General features: G+C 34.1%; 1 protein-coding gene across 1 annotated transcript in view; it reads right to left on the minus strand.

Annotated features, from left to right (window-relative positions):
* Positions 1-4,199: 4,199 nt before the first annotated feature.
* The window catches only part of prom (prominin), a 49,362-nt gene continuing 39,761 nt past the window's right edge, over positions 4,200-13,800 (minus strand). The window contains exons 8-15 of the mRNA XM_085942368.1: positions 13,375-13,474; positions 10,762-10,843; positions 10,466-10,629; positions 9,563-9,784; positions 8,199-8,314; positions 6,733-6,923; positions 5,680-5,838; positions 4,200-4,340 (exon numbers count right to left, since the gene is read on the minus strand). Of these exons, the coding sequence (XP_085798494.1) occupies positions 4,200-4,340; positions 5,680-5,838; positions 6,733-6,923; positions 8,199-8,314; positions 9,563-9,784; positions 10,466-10,629; positions 10,762-10,843; positions 13,375-13,474 (1,175 nt within the window). The remainder of the gene's footprint in view (positions 4,341-5,679; positions 5,839-6,732; positions 6,924-8,198; positions 8,315-9,562; positions 9,785-10,465; positions 10,630-10,761; positions 10,844-13,374; positions 13,475-13,800) is intronic.

Below are 13,800 nucleotides of genomic sequence, written 5' to 3' on the forward strand. Positions count from 1 at the left end.
ATATTTATTTGGTAATTTGTAGGGCGTATAAAAACAGTGGCGCGTTTAGTGACATAAAGGACCGACGCACTGACTGATTTAGAGCCCCCCTACAATAAAAAATAACAATCTATTTTTAATTTTCCAAACAATAAATCCAAAAACTTTCGTGTGGTTTGGGTTTCACATTCAGTTTGAGGGTAATACTCATCTTTTTTTAAATTAAAAAATATTTTAATAACTTAGTGACTAGTTTTAACTTTTCGAAGGCCCCTTTATAATTTTTCTAACGAATCGGTTGCGTCAAAGAAACGCGTCGCTGTATAAAAAGATAATCCATTACGATGGGTAGATGCAGTTAATAATACTACACTTCGGCATTATTATTTAGTTGAAAAATCCTGTAAAACCATTTATAACTACACTAGAGTAACTTTACTGCTCATAATGAACATAAAAAAATAGCCGCCATATTATTATGTGAATAAGAAAATCAGAATGTTAACTGAACGATAATATTATTTTGTACTATTTATCAACTTAACCACGCTTCAGGTTATGCTAAATAATTTTAAATAACATAATATTATAAGGTTACTTCTATTTACAGCATGGGTGGCCAACCTTTTCAGCAGCCGGGCCAGATTCTAAAAATGAGATTTCCTTCCGGGCCGCACAACCGATTTTTTTATTATACAAAATAAAACATAAATGAGAATCAAACATATTTATTAGATTAGATTTTTTTAAATATTAAAAAATAAACAAAATAATATAAACATAAGAAATTTTAGTGAGAAGTTTGATTTGGTGTCGCAGAACTAAGTGCATCAATATCGATATCGAGTGAGGTTGTTCCTACATGCAAACTATGCTTCATCCGAGTACAAAGCTATTCACACGTGTAAGTATTTCCAAATAGCGAAATTATCATTATAGCATGTTTGTAAAATGCAGGATATTTCTCCTTGTCCAAATATGTTTTGTAAAACTCTTCCAAACCAACCTGATGGATTTTTCTTTTAACACAATGCTTACGGGCCCTTTTAGTTAATTTTGTAATTAACGTGTTAATTTGCATTTGAAAAGTAATTAGCAAAAACACAATTTTGTGTGGCCCATAAGCTATGGGTTAACTGTTCATCGCAATATATTTCACAAATGTCCCATTTGTAAATTTCCCGGTAATAAATTCACGTCTACGGAGAATGGCGTTGCAAATGCGGCAAAAAGCACACGGTGCTTTTTAAAATCTTGAGCCAATATTTGATCCCAATTTGCGAAATTAGCACATCTAGCGGTAGCATTTGATTTATTATTATTTTTATTTTCTCACTGCTCCACGGGCCACAAGTTGACACCCAGTGGGCCGCATGGGGCCCGCGGGCCGCGGGTTGGCCACCCATGATTTACAGTCAAAATTCTTTGGGAAAATTTCAAACTCAAGCAGTTAAAACATTTTAACACCAGCAAAAAAAGATTACCAGTAGTTAATCCGCGAGACGTTTTACGTAAAATTTGAATTTTTTGAGTCGTTGTTTTTTTGATAAAGTTCACTTTTGATTGATATAGATTGGTGTCAATATGGCCTGATTATAGTTTTATAAAACATTAGTTGAAGCGTTTTACAATGTAGGACAGTTATTCTTCTCCCTACTTCTTGTAGAGTATATGCTCCATAACTTTGCACTCCGGCTCTAGGATGAAAATATGTAATACATTCTAAAAATATTTTTTTACATATATTATTTGTCTATTTATTTATTACTACATATATTAATACACGTAAATATCATTTGATCCAATTTTATGCGAGGTAATCTGGCATAGAGTAGTATTAGTATAGTAGAGAGTGCACAAAAGTGCAAAGTTATAAAACGTATACACTACGTAGGTGGATGACATTATTCAACAAGAATGGTTGAAAAGCAATTATTTTATTGTGAAAACATAATTATTAGTTATTAATTAATTACCCAGGAGTTGACCAAGCGCTTTGTTCAGATATTGCTGCATTTTCTGATGAATTTCTGCGCGTCCACCAGATACCGGTAATAGAAAAATAAACAAATTTAACATTCATAATTTAGTTTTAGAATTATCTTAATTTTATTCTTGTCTCCAATAATTGATTCTGTTTATGTATATAACGTACAATTTTGAAGGACTGAATCCAATGCTAATGGTTATTTGATCTGAAACAATGGATAATCGATTATAATAAAATTTGACTTTCATTTATTTAGACTAGGTAGTAAGTACTTACCTACTTACGTACATTTTGAAGTGTCAATGTTACTATTGACTAGTAAGTAAAGTGTATTTTTTTTAAATATAGGTATCTGTTTCTAAGAGCCAGTGTATGTCAAGTTCAAACATAACACTTAGGATTGCAAAAACGCAATTAATGATTTTCAGGCGCTTAATGTGAATTGGTGATGACAAATAAGTAATTAACGCATTTTTGTTAAATTTAAACTTAGGAAACACTGGCTCTCAGGTATAAATATTATATAGGTGTGAAATAGACATGGTGCAAATTATTATGTGGAATATTTCTAATTAAGATACTAGTAAAAATTGACATCTTTTGATGGTTCTAACAACTAGGCTATCGACCGAAGTATCTGACATGCAAACATTTACCAATATCTACAAAATATATACTGGAGTCCAACCTAAGAGCTTTAAGATTAAAGTTTCAAACATTTTTTCTGAGATGAATTCTATATCTGAGTTATGGAAGGTCTGAATGTATGTTATACTATGTATTTGCTAATCTTATTGTTTATTATTATTTATTAAGACCATGTCTGATCCTAATAGGATCATATGGGCCTCCACAGAGTAGAGGTTTGTATTAACAGATTTTGTTTTTTACGAGAAATGGATGTCAGCCACTTGCTCAATATATTAGGTCCATACACTGGCTCACACATAAATTGAAAAACAATATGTGTACCTACTTGCCAGACCCAGGATTCGAAACTGTGACCTACGGCGTGATAGTCCAACGCTTAGGCCGCGCGGCCACCGTGGGTGTATTAATTATTTAATTGAACAGATTTTAACAAGTGAAAGTATATAGGTACGTTTCAAGTAATATTTTGACACTTCCAATTGCCATATAAGCGTCGAAGTTATGATTTGATTTTAAATTACTAAAAATGGTCGCCGATGTTAACGGGATTCAAAACAATACCTCAAATGCATAGTTGTTAGAAAATGTCCGCATGATTAATACTTGTATCGGTAGAGATCACCGCTCGGAATGCGATGCAATGATTTTTTAATAGGTATGTGCTTATGTTTCTGAATTTATTTCAAATACTGTAAGGGAAACTCGAAGAAAATAGTGTCTCGGGGTAAAACTATAATGATTATTGCAACTCCATATATAACGGAAACCTGCAGTTTAAATACTTTCATTCGACTTGATACCTAATAATAATTATTACAAATTATCCGAATGGGCGTATGAAATTATATTATGAAACATTTTTTTACTGTTTTTGTAAATAATGTAGAGAAAATATTGACTATACAGTAGGTACCTATTGATTAGTTTTTTGTAGTCCATTAAATTCCATCCGGAGTAAGTCCATATTTGACAGTCTGTCGATTAAAATAAATTTTGACATAAAAAAATCTCAATCAATATATTTTCAGTTGGCGGCTCTCGTGGTGCAGTACGTAACGCGCTTGCCTTCCACCCGAGAGTTCTGGGCTCGATTCCCGGTCAAGACACGATATTTATGTGTTTTTCTCAAAGCCTGGGTGTTTGTGATTGTTCAAATTACTAACAACCACCTTGTACGAAAAAGCAAGGACATGGTTATTCATAATTCAAAAAAAAAAAAAATATATTTTCAGTTTACTATTTAGTTGGAGATATTTTATAAATCACATCGCAGCTCATGGATTGGGAATGAGAAGCCCCTTACACTTAACCAGCCTCCACAGAACAAGAAGCAGAGATGCAGAGGACTGTGAGGGGTAGAGACTTTTAGTCGCTTACAAGATGACTGAAATTCAGGTTGGTCACGATCCTCAGCCATGAGATATTTATTATACCAAGAAGATATTTTCAGTGTATTATTTAGTTGGCGATTCTTTATAAAAGACTTCGCGACCCATATGCCCAGAACCAGTATTACAGAAAAATATCTCATATCTAATTTTGTAGATGTTTCACTAATATTATAATATCGTTAGATTTCTTACTGGTGAGAAATGGTCCTCAATAGTAGTCCACTGCGCTTGGACCTTACGGCACGGCAGGCGCGCCGCAGTTTGAGAGCCAGCGGCGCTGCACCTATCCAGATGAAAAGACACCCGCACAAGCCGAGCCAAAAACCGTTCTGAAAAATAATCGTAAATTATAACTTATCAAAACGACCTGTAAACAACTATAAAATCTAGACTGCTAATATAATTATTGCGAAATAATTTGATTTGAAACAGTTGATTTTTTTGCAATCGTAAACCACGAATTTAAATTATTGCATCTAGATTATTAATCACACCAACTAATGAGTACTGTAACAAATAAGCTATATTTAAATATTTTTTTCTTTAATTATATTTTTATGATGTATTAATTTTGTATAATATTCTAATTGTCAAAACTAAATTGTTATCAATGATTTCCATTAGCCTAGTAAAGTTTTTACACGTGATGGTCCTCCAAGGTTGTGAGCAGAAATTTGGCATGAACCTCCTTATTGACCAAATTGATTAAATTTTTCAGCAGGAGGATATTTTTTGGCGATGTTACTGGGTATTATCGAGCGTGAAGAGCTTTTGTTTAATTGTGGATTATGCTGAATGAGCTATATGGAATTAGGCTTCCACGCAAATATAGCATGTGCCTGAAACGAACCTAGTGTAGGTACTCCAGGTATGCTTATATGATGCATAGTGAGGCTTAAAAGAATTCCCATTTTGCGAGTGTGGTGAAATCATGGATAACATTAGGTATATGCCTTCCCCGAAGGAGTTTCTGCCATACGCCATACAACAGGCTAAACCGGAATCAGTTGCATGGATTGATTCTTTGGTGGTTCAACTGTGAACCATTATGGGTAGTTCTGTGATTTTGTTTTTATTTTGTTACCAATAAGTTTTACTGAACATACATAACTTTAAAACACTTCAGATATATACTTACCCATTAGAAAAAATCACATTTGAAAAAAATACGACGCCCGAAGGGATAAGTATTTCATGTAGGACCTTCTTCTACTTCTTCTTCTTCCATGGCGCTACATCCCGGGGTGGAATTTGGTCTCCTCCACAACCGCTCTCCGCTCACTCCGGTCTCTCGCCACACTTCTCCAGTTACCGGGTCTTCCTATATGAAGCCAGTCCATTTCTACGGCGTCAGCCCATCTCCTTCTTGGACGGCCTCTGGGTCTCTTCCGTTGGGGTAGCCACTTCGTCATGATCCTTGGCGCTCTCATGTACGACCTACTTTTTTCAAATGTGATTTTTTTCTAGTGGGTATATATCTGAGGTCATTTCAAGTTATGTATGTTCAATTCTCAAATCTTCTGAATTATTCGTTGAATAAAAGAAATGGTTTTTTGTAAGTTTTACTTATTTATTTTTTAACATCGCCGTATGATTAAAGTTAGTTTTAGATTATAGTTAGTATACTTAGCTTTAATTGTGTAAATGGTAATATGTTATTATACATACCAAAGAATCAATATAGTGACGGCAGACTAGGGTTCTCGCAGCATCATAAACGTCCCATACAGGCCCACAGGGGGCGGCGTGGCGTTCTACCTCATCCAACACGTGACCTCTGTACTGCTCCAGGTAACCTGACAATCTGCCGACGTACTCTCTAGTTTTCTATAATATTAAAAAAACTATGTGAGTTGTAAGTGAATCAGAAGAGAGAGAGAAACTAAGTAATATATTATCTTGTTGGCATTAGTCGAATAAACGTTATATTTTCAGGAGGTTTTTAAAAATTTTCACAATAATTTAATTTTTTTTTTTGTATTATTAATAACGATGTCCTTGCTTTTTCGTACAAGGTGGTTGTACAGCATCCAGGCTTTAATTGACCTGTCCTGACCGGGAATCGAACCCAGGAACTCTCGGGTGGAAGGCAAGCACCTTACGCACTGCACCACGAGAGCCGCCTATAATTTAATATTCCAGCCATATGATGTGACGAGTTCGTGATTACATCCTTCATCGAGAGCTGACACGTCAGCTCACAGATTGTTTATAACGCGGCTATACCGATATACCTAGGTATACCATTTTAATTTGGCGAAGACTTTGATTTTCACAGCAATGTCGGCAGTCGAGACCATGGCCCGCCCTCACAACTTGAAACGGGCCCCCAAGCCAGGATATTTGGCAGACCCTCTGCCTATCACTAAAGTTAAGGGTAGTGTCACGCTATACAGCTGTATTTCACAAGTGGAGAGGTAAATCTTTACACTAGCATTATTGTGATATCGAGTATTATTAATTGATACACAATAATTAAAAGACTGCATTGTAACCATAAGCACATGGCTTAAAATCTTAATATTTTCGAAGTAAAATAGTACCCTTTTTATACTATTAAAGCAAATCTGTGAAGTGTGTTTATCTTAGTAAACCCAGGCCGCCAGGGTAGAGCCTTATCAGCCCATCCTTATGGGGGCCATGGTTGAGACCCTACGTGCTGCATGTCTCTTACAGGAAGACGCATGGGGCATGGTGCCGGACCTAGACAAATAGCGAGACCTTTTCAGCAATGACGGATCCTTGGTTGTCAATATAATATTGAATCGTCTTCAGGTGACTTAGGGATTGGTTCATCTGCCGCTGGAAAGGCTGCATATGAAGCTCTAATTCAGTCAATTTGAAAACCAATTCGGTCCTCAACTGGTCCAGTGGTTGAATTGTACTTGTGGCGAGACGGCGGGTTCTTGCGGCTGAAATCAATGAATAGAAGATATTGGATTATATATAGAGTGCGGTCCCTATTCTAATGAATTTATTAAATTAAAACACTTTGTAGCAATTCTAAAATGTGTTTAGAAAGCCTTAGAAAAATATTAAAATTATGTAGGTTAACTCGTAGAAAATAACTGTTTTGAAATATGATTATAATGTGATTGTTCATTTAGATCTAGATATTGAATGTATAGTTTTGCACGTTTATATGTTCTTAAGATGGTTCGGATTGATTGAAAAATATTTATAAATCATGTATGTAAATGCTATTTGAACGTACACTACCATCGATAGTCTTCTGTATAATAACGCAAATATCTATACTGCGTGTACTAGCCCAAAGATATTCTGATGATAGGTCATATAGTTAGTTAACAAATTCGTTTTACGTTTTTAATACGAATGTATTCAAACGTATCACAGTGACAAATAAATATTAACGTAGAGACAATAGTATAATATATAGTACTAATGAGTTTGAAATGTTAATGGCCATACAGTTAAATTAATCACATGGTAACCTTATTAACATTCTGGATCTATCTCTGTATAACAAGCGTGTCTTAAACGCCTTTAAATAAAAGCATAACAAGTATACATAAGTACGAAATTATCGTTTTTCAAAGATGTTGCGTATATAGAAAACAGAGCCTTCTTTGGTACCCTCAGGATGCCCTCAGGTACCCTTCACAAGATAACAGCAAAATAAATGTCAGTTTATCAAATTTTCCAGTTGCTAAGCAACAAACACACCACATTGTTTTGAAATTTTAAGTGTTTTATCAAAAGGGACAAGGGCGAACTAATAATTATTGGCGAAACTATTGGCACTTTAATAAAATACATATTATAATTATTTACTATGTGTAAAGTCCAAATATACCGTAAGATGAATTCTTGTTGAGTGAAACCATTTTAATTACCATCAAATACCTCTTTATAAAATATTTGAAATTTAGATTATAATGATAATATTGTTTTGTTTGTTAATTTGAAATTGAAAAGTTTTTTTTTTAATTCAACGTCCTTATTTATTGCAAACATCATAAACAAGATGGCCAAGTTTTAATTTGTAAATTGTTTTCGTAACTTGGTGCTAATTTAATAAAGTAGAATATGTGTTCCATTTTTGTTTCAATATAATATAATATTTAGGCTTCATCACTGTAAAATAATGTTTTTTTAAAAATTCTTGTTTTTTTTACATTTAGTGGAAATGCAAAAAAATAAATAAATTATATAAATTATCATACCTAACGTTTCAATCCTCGATGAAGTTGTCAGGTCGCTTATTTGATTGGCAATACTTTCAAGTTGATTTGCGAGCGAGTTCAGATCTTTTCCTGTCAATGGCCCATTTAACTGCATTCTGCAAAAAAAAAAAACAAAACCACGTCATGTAATAAAGTGATTGTACATAAAGTAGGTGGTTGGGTGATTTATGAATGTATTTGTGGAACGAAAAAATACCATTTCCTCTCAGTCATGGCATGTCAAAACCGCATAATAATGTTTATATTTGACACTAATAAAATAAATTTATATTGGTAATTATTCGTCTGACCACTCTATTTATTAAACATCCTTCAAAATTTATTGCAACTGGATGCAAATGACCTTAACAAAGAAACCGCACGCATCATTTTAGCGCCTTATGGATTATTTCAGATCCAAAGAGAGAAAAGGTAAGTCTACATTTTCATTCTATATCGAATTCATATAAATGTAGGTCTTGAACAAAATGAACGATTTTTTTACGATGAATTATTGTTAGTAGCTGTTCGTTGAAGCCATTGGGGCGCCTTGCTCTTAATCAAGCATACATTGGATACATAAGAATAAGTGACACTATGTAGGTATTTTCTTGTTTTTGGCCATTCCCTTGTGGCTGATGATCGTAACCACCCTGAAATAGGATGCCAAATGAAATCCCGAATGCCGAAATACCGGAAAATACGTGTTTTAAATAATGTAAAAAAATGCATTCAATTACTAAGTCAAATTTTGTCGACAATTTAAAAATGGTTATCTGGATACTTACGTAATTATTAACTATTTTAGAAGTCTGTAAATAAATATTTGCTGTTTATTTTCAATAGTATTACAAAAAATGTATCCCTGATTTGAAATTGTAATCGAGTGCACTTTAGTTCTATTTGTACGGGATTTTGACATTCAGGATTTCGGTTTCGGGATTTTGGCCATTCGCGATTTTTACATTAGGGGTTTTGGGCAGTTTTCTGTTGCAAGACTAAGGCTCTCCACCCCTAACGGTAGTCTGTCTCTCTCAGGGCAGAGTAACTGCTGCCGCTGGTAAGCTTCTTCACTTGGTCGATCCATCGTGCTGACTGCCTTCCCTGCAGCCCACTCAAAACCACCAGTCTCTCCAGTAGTAATAAAATTGTATAAAAATAAATCTTAAAATATGAAAAATGTCTTTTATTATTAATTATCCGTATTACTGAATCAAAATACAACATAACAAAGAATAACATATTATTGTAATATTATTTATGCCTTGAATCAAAATGCACACTTTTGAGAATTTTTATTTTTTTTTATTTATCAATTAGATACAAAATGATGATCCTGCGATTGTATTTAGAGTTTTCCATACCTATAGTCTGTCAGATTCATGCTAGTTTTTCTGACCACTTCAAGCAGCGCTCGGTGAACCAGTGGCGCCGCTTTTGCTGCAGCTGGAGTGGGAGAAAGCGCTTCCAGCTCCCTGGAAGCTTCAGCAAAACGCGACCAGCTAAAGTGGGCGGTCTGAAAGTCCAGATCTAAGATGCGGCGAAGCCCAAAGACTGGATAAGCTGGGTGGTCGGTCTCACATTCTCTGAAATTTGTTACATGTCGTCAGTACCTATTCTCCAAAATTCGTTACTTAATGGACATACAGCATTGAACGAAGAAAATAAGTGGAAGATTTAGTGATGTAGTGCAGCAGGATGATGCTCTAAATTGTTTGGTCGGCTAAGGAAACGTATGGTTGTACTTTTAAAGAAAATGCACATGAAGGATAGGCTCTACAGTGTTTTTGGTAATTTAAGAAAATATATGTGTACATGGTAAACGAGGCAGAGGGCCAATAAACATCGATTAGGTGGAGAGACCAAGTGAACGAATTCATTGATAAACTACATACTGAACACGGCTAGCTGAGGATAAAGAAAATTGTAGAAAGCTAATGTAAAACTCCACGGTACCATTTAAAGTTTAAAGAATAATTACGACGAATGGGAATATCGCCTAAAGAAGATTGTATCGTTTTATTAATCATTGTCATTTATAATTATTTTTGGATATGTCATTCGATTTATAAATCTATTTTAATTAATTTCTTTATATCTCTTTTATAGTGTTAACTGTCAATTCGTGGTGGAACTGCATTGTGTTATTTGATTAATTATTTGTTTTATTTAATTAAGCAAATAATTAATCAAATAATAATTTCTTTATAATTATTTGGCAGCGTACCTAAGTTATAATAACAAGAATAGAGTTGAAAAGATCCTACCGTAAGACGTCCCTCATAGGCACGTCGATCGTGATGTTACCAAGGTCTTTGAAAAGTTCTTGGAAAAATCCACTGCCATCATTGTATAGGAGACCAGGTCTATCGAAAAGCTTGCCGATTGCCTTGTAGTCTGGTTTGTCGTACAATGGACGACATAGGAACACCTACAAATAAACATACTTAACTGAGTGATATATTATTCGAATTTTATATTTCTTTATTTGTAAAATACATATTCTATAATATTATAAATACAATAAACTTTAACTTAGATTATTGACCATTGTTTTGCATACCTCCCCATGTCCTCCCGCTACGAATACAACGATAGCCAACCCCCAAAGAGGAATTGAGAAAAGGCACATTAATACCACGGATCTGAAAAAGGCACAAAATTAATGTCAACGTCTATGATTCTACAATATTAGTGTGATTTCATTAAGCATACTACAGTGACATCCCGTGGGGGTAGGCAGATTGAGTGTCGATTAGGGGCGGAAGTTACTTGAAGGGCGGCAAACTGAGGATAATCATTTGGTGTATATAGAAATAGCTATCTAAACTTAGTAATACCGAAAATATTTTTACATTTAAAAATTAAGCTCACTGGTTCAGTATTTCTGATTTTTGTGTAATCTCACGCTGTATGCCTTATGGTCAAAACATGTTATACCTACTGAAAAGAGCTAAATGAAAACAAAATAATGTCGAGGACTTCTTCAAGGACGAGAAGTTTTTTGATATAAATCAATAAGTATCCCTACCTACCTAGTTCCTATTAATTTCTTGTTTAATCTTACTTCTACGTAGGTACCAAAATTATGTATTGTTAAATAATCACCAAATTTAGAATTTATATAATACATAAATTTAGATTAACAATCAACGACCCATGTCCTATTCATACCTACCATAACAACGTTTGAAAATGATCTTAAGAAAGTGCACCTAAAAATATTGTCGGGAAAGATTTATGATTTATGACTTTAACCCTTAAATTCATTCGGCTGTTTTCGGGTGTATAAAACATTGACACATAATATTATTATTGTTGTAGAGTACTTTGAAACAAGTTTGAAACATTGAATTTACCTACATAAGATTAGTTTAAACATCAACCCTCATTTAAGAGGTTGTTTAAATCGTCGCAGTGTTTATAAAACTATAAAACCTAATAACAAAAAAAAAAACTACATGCTTATTCGTCTAAATCATGGGTGGCCAACCCGCGGCCAGCGGCAGCCAGGCGCATGCGGCCCACTGGGTGTCAACTTGTGACCCGTGGAGCAGTGCGAACATAAAAATAATATCAAATGCTGCCGCAAGATGTGCTAATTTCGCAAATTGAGATTCAATATTGGCTCAAGATTTTAAAAAGCACCGTGTGCTTTTTGCTGCATTTGCAACGCCATTTTCCGTGAATTTATTACCGGGAAATTTACAAATGGAACATTGTGAAATATGTTGCGATGAACAGTTGAAGGAGAAATTCCATCAGGTTGGTTTGGAAGAGTTTTATAAAACATATTTGGACAAGGAGAAAACATATCCTTCATCCTTCACAAACATGCTCTAATGATGACTTCGCTATTTGGAAACACCTACACGTGTGAACAGCTTTTTAGTCAAATGAAGCATATCAAATCCCGAGTGAGAACACGAATCACTGATGTGCATTTGGAAAACTGTTTGCGTGTTGGAACTACCTCACTCGATATCGATATTGATGCACTTAGTTCTGCCACACAAAATCAAACTTCTCACTAAAATATATTATTTTGTTTATTCTTTATTATTTAAAAAAAGTCTAATCTAATAAATATGTTGGATTCTCATTTTTGTTTAATTTTATTAGTATATAATATATATATATGTATTTCTTTTTTGTTTTGTATAATAAAAAAAAATGTTGTGCGGCCCGGTAGGAAGTCTCATTTTTAGAATCTGGCCCAGCTGCTGAAAAGGTTGGCCACCCATGGTCTAAATCAAATAGGCACCATAATAATTGTTTTGTATGTGATCTATGGATAGCTCTGCTATCCCATTGTCTTATTTATGTGATGACATAGTTACTTACTTTGCAACATTACACTTTAGCGGTCGATAGGTATAGAATAGACCCACTGACCGGAACAATTCTGGTGTAGGTACTTACCTTACTAATTTGTACATTGACAAACAATTTCATTTATAGCAACAAAAAATGTCTGCACTAAATAAGAAACAAAACGTGGTGGAGCTAGTAGTAGTAATTCTCGTAGACAGTTTTAAAATTGGAGCAAAATGTATGGCATAATTATTGAAGCTATAATATTATTATGTGCTATGTTCTATGAGTGGTATCTAGAACATCAACATTTTAAAAATAGAATTCTTAAAAAGTGTTTTTGCCCCTATAAAAAACTGCTCGGCACGTCAGACAGTTGAACAATAATATTAGGGAAATTTTGGCACGCGTACATAAAAAGGTTCGCCAACCCTGGTATAATCGATCAGTTTAATCCCACGGCAGGTGTAACGTAATAATTCTCACAATTGAAATGATTTATATTATTAATAATTCAATTATCAAAAGGAAAAATGTTATCCGTGTATATACGATAGTGTTTCTGTATCAACACACCGCTATGATGGCGATACCGCTCATCGTCACATCGCTATTTTAAATACTATTTCTTTGCTATGTTTATCAGTCACGGTGATGTCCCGATTCACTCCCTTTACCAATTGCTTTGCACGTGTTAAAAATCAAATTAAACAACTTCTAAAATGTATAAGATTGCACCTAAACGAATAAACTAGATGCTAAAGTAAACTATTGTGCTTAATTGATTTTATTTGTTACTAATATTACAATATACAACACATTATTGTAATTTAATCAACGAACAAATGTATATTATGCTTACGATTGTAGTATAGGGCTGGCATGAATTTCAGCGCCGCAGCAACCACAGCACACAGCAAGCAGGAGTAACAATATCACCAAACAGACGATCACTACAGCGACTAGAATATAACATAATGGTGATTGTTTTAAAAACTATATTCCTTATTACAGCAATATCTGTAAGCAGATTTATTATATAATTACTATAATATAATTATTAAGAAGAAGAACATTTTTTTTTATCTCGGAGTTGGTAGCTCTGTCTAAAAATCTCTGGCAGAGAGAGAGAGAGTATTAAAATTTACTAGTAAAGATTACTGACATCGAAAACTATCCAAAGGCAAAGTTGCGTCAACAATAATACGCAGGATCAGATTTATCATAAGGCTAAAGAGGCTAATGGTCCAAGGTCTCCGAATTGGTAGGGGCCCCAGAGCCTGAAAAA

The sequence above is a fragment of the Rhyacophila brunnea genome, unplaced genomic scaffold (genome assembly GCF_057557595.1).
Source record: "Rhyacophila brunnea isolate RB1 unplaced genomic scaffold, BYU_Rbru_1.0 scaffold_14, whole genome shotgun sequence".
NCBI classification, from domain to species: Eukaryota; Metazoa; Arthropoda; class Insecta; order Trichoptera; family Rhyacophilidae; genus Rhyacophila; species Rhyacophila brunnea.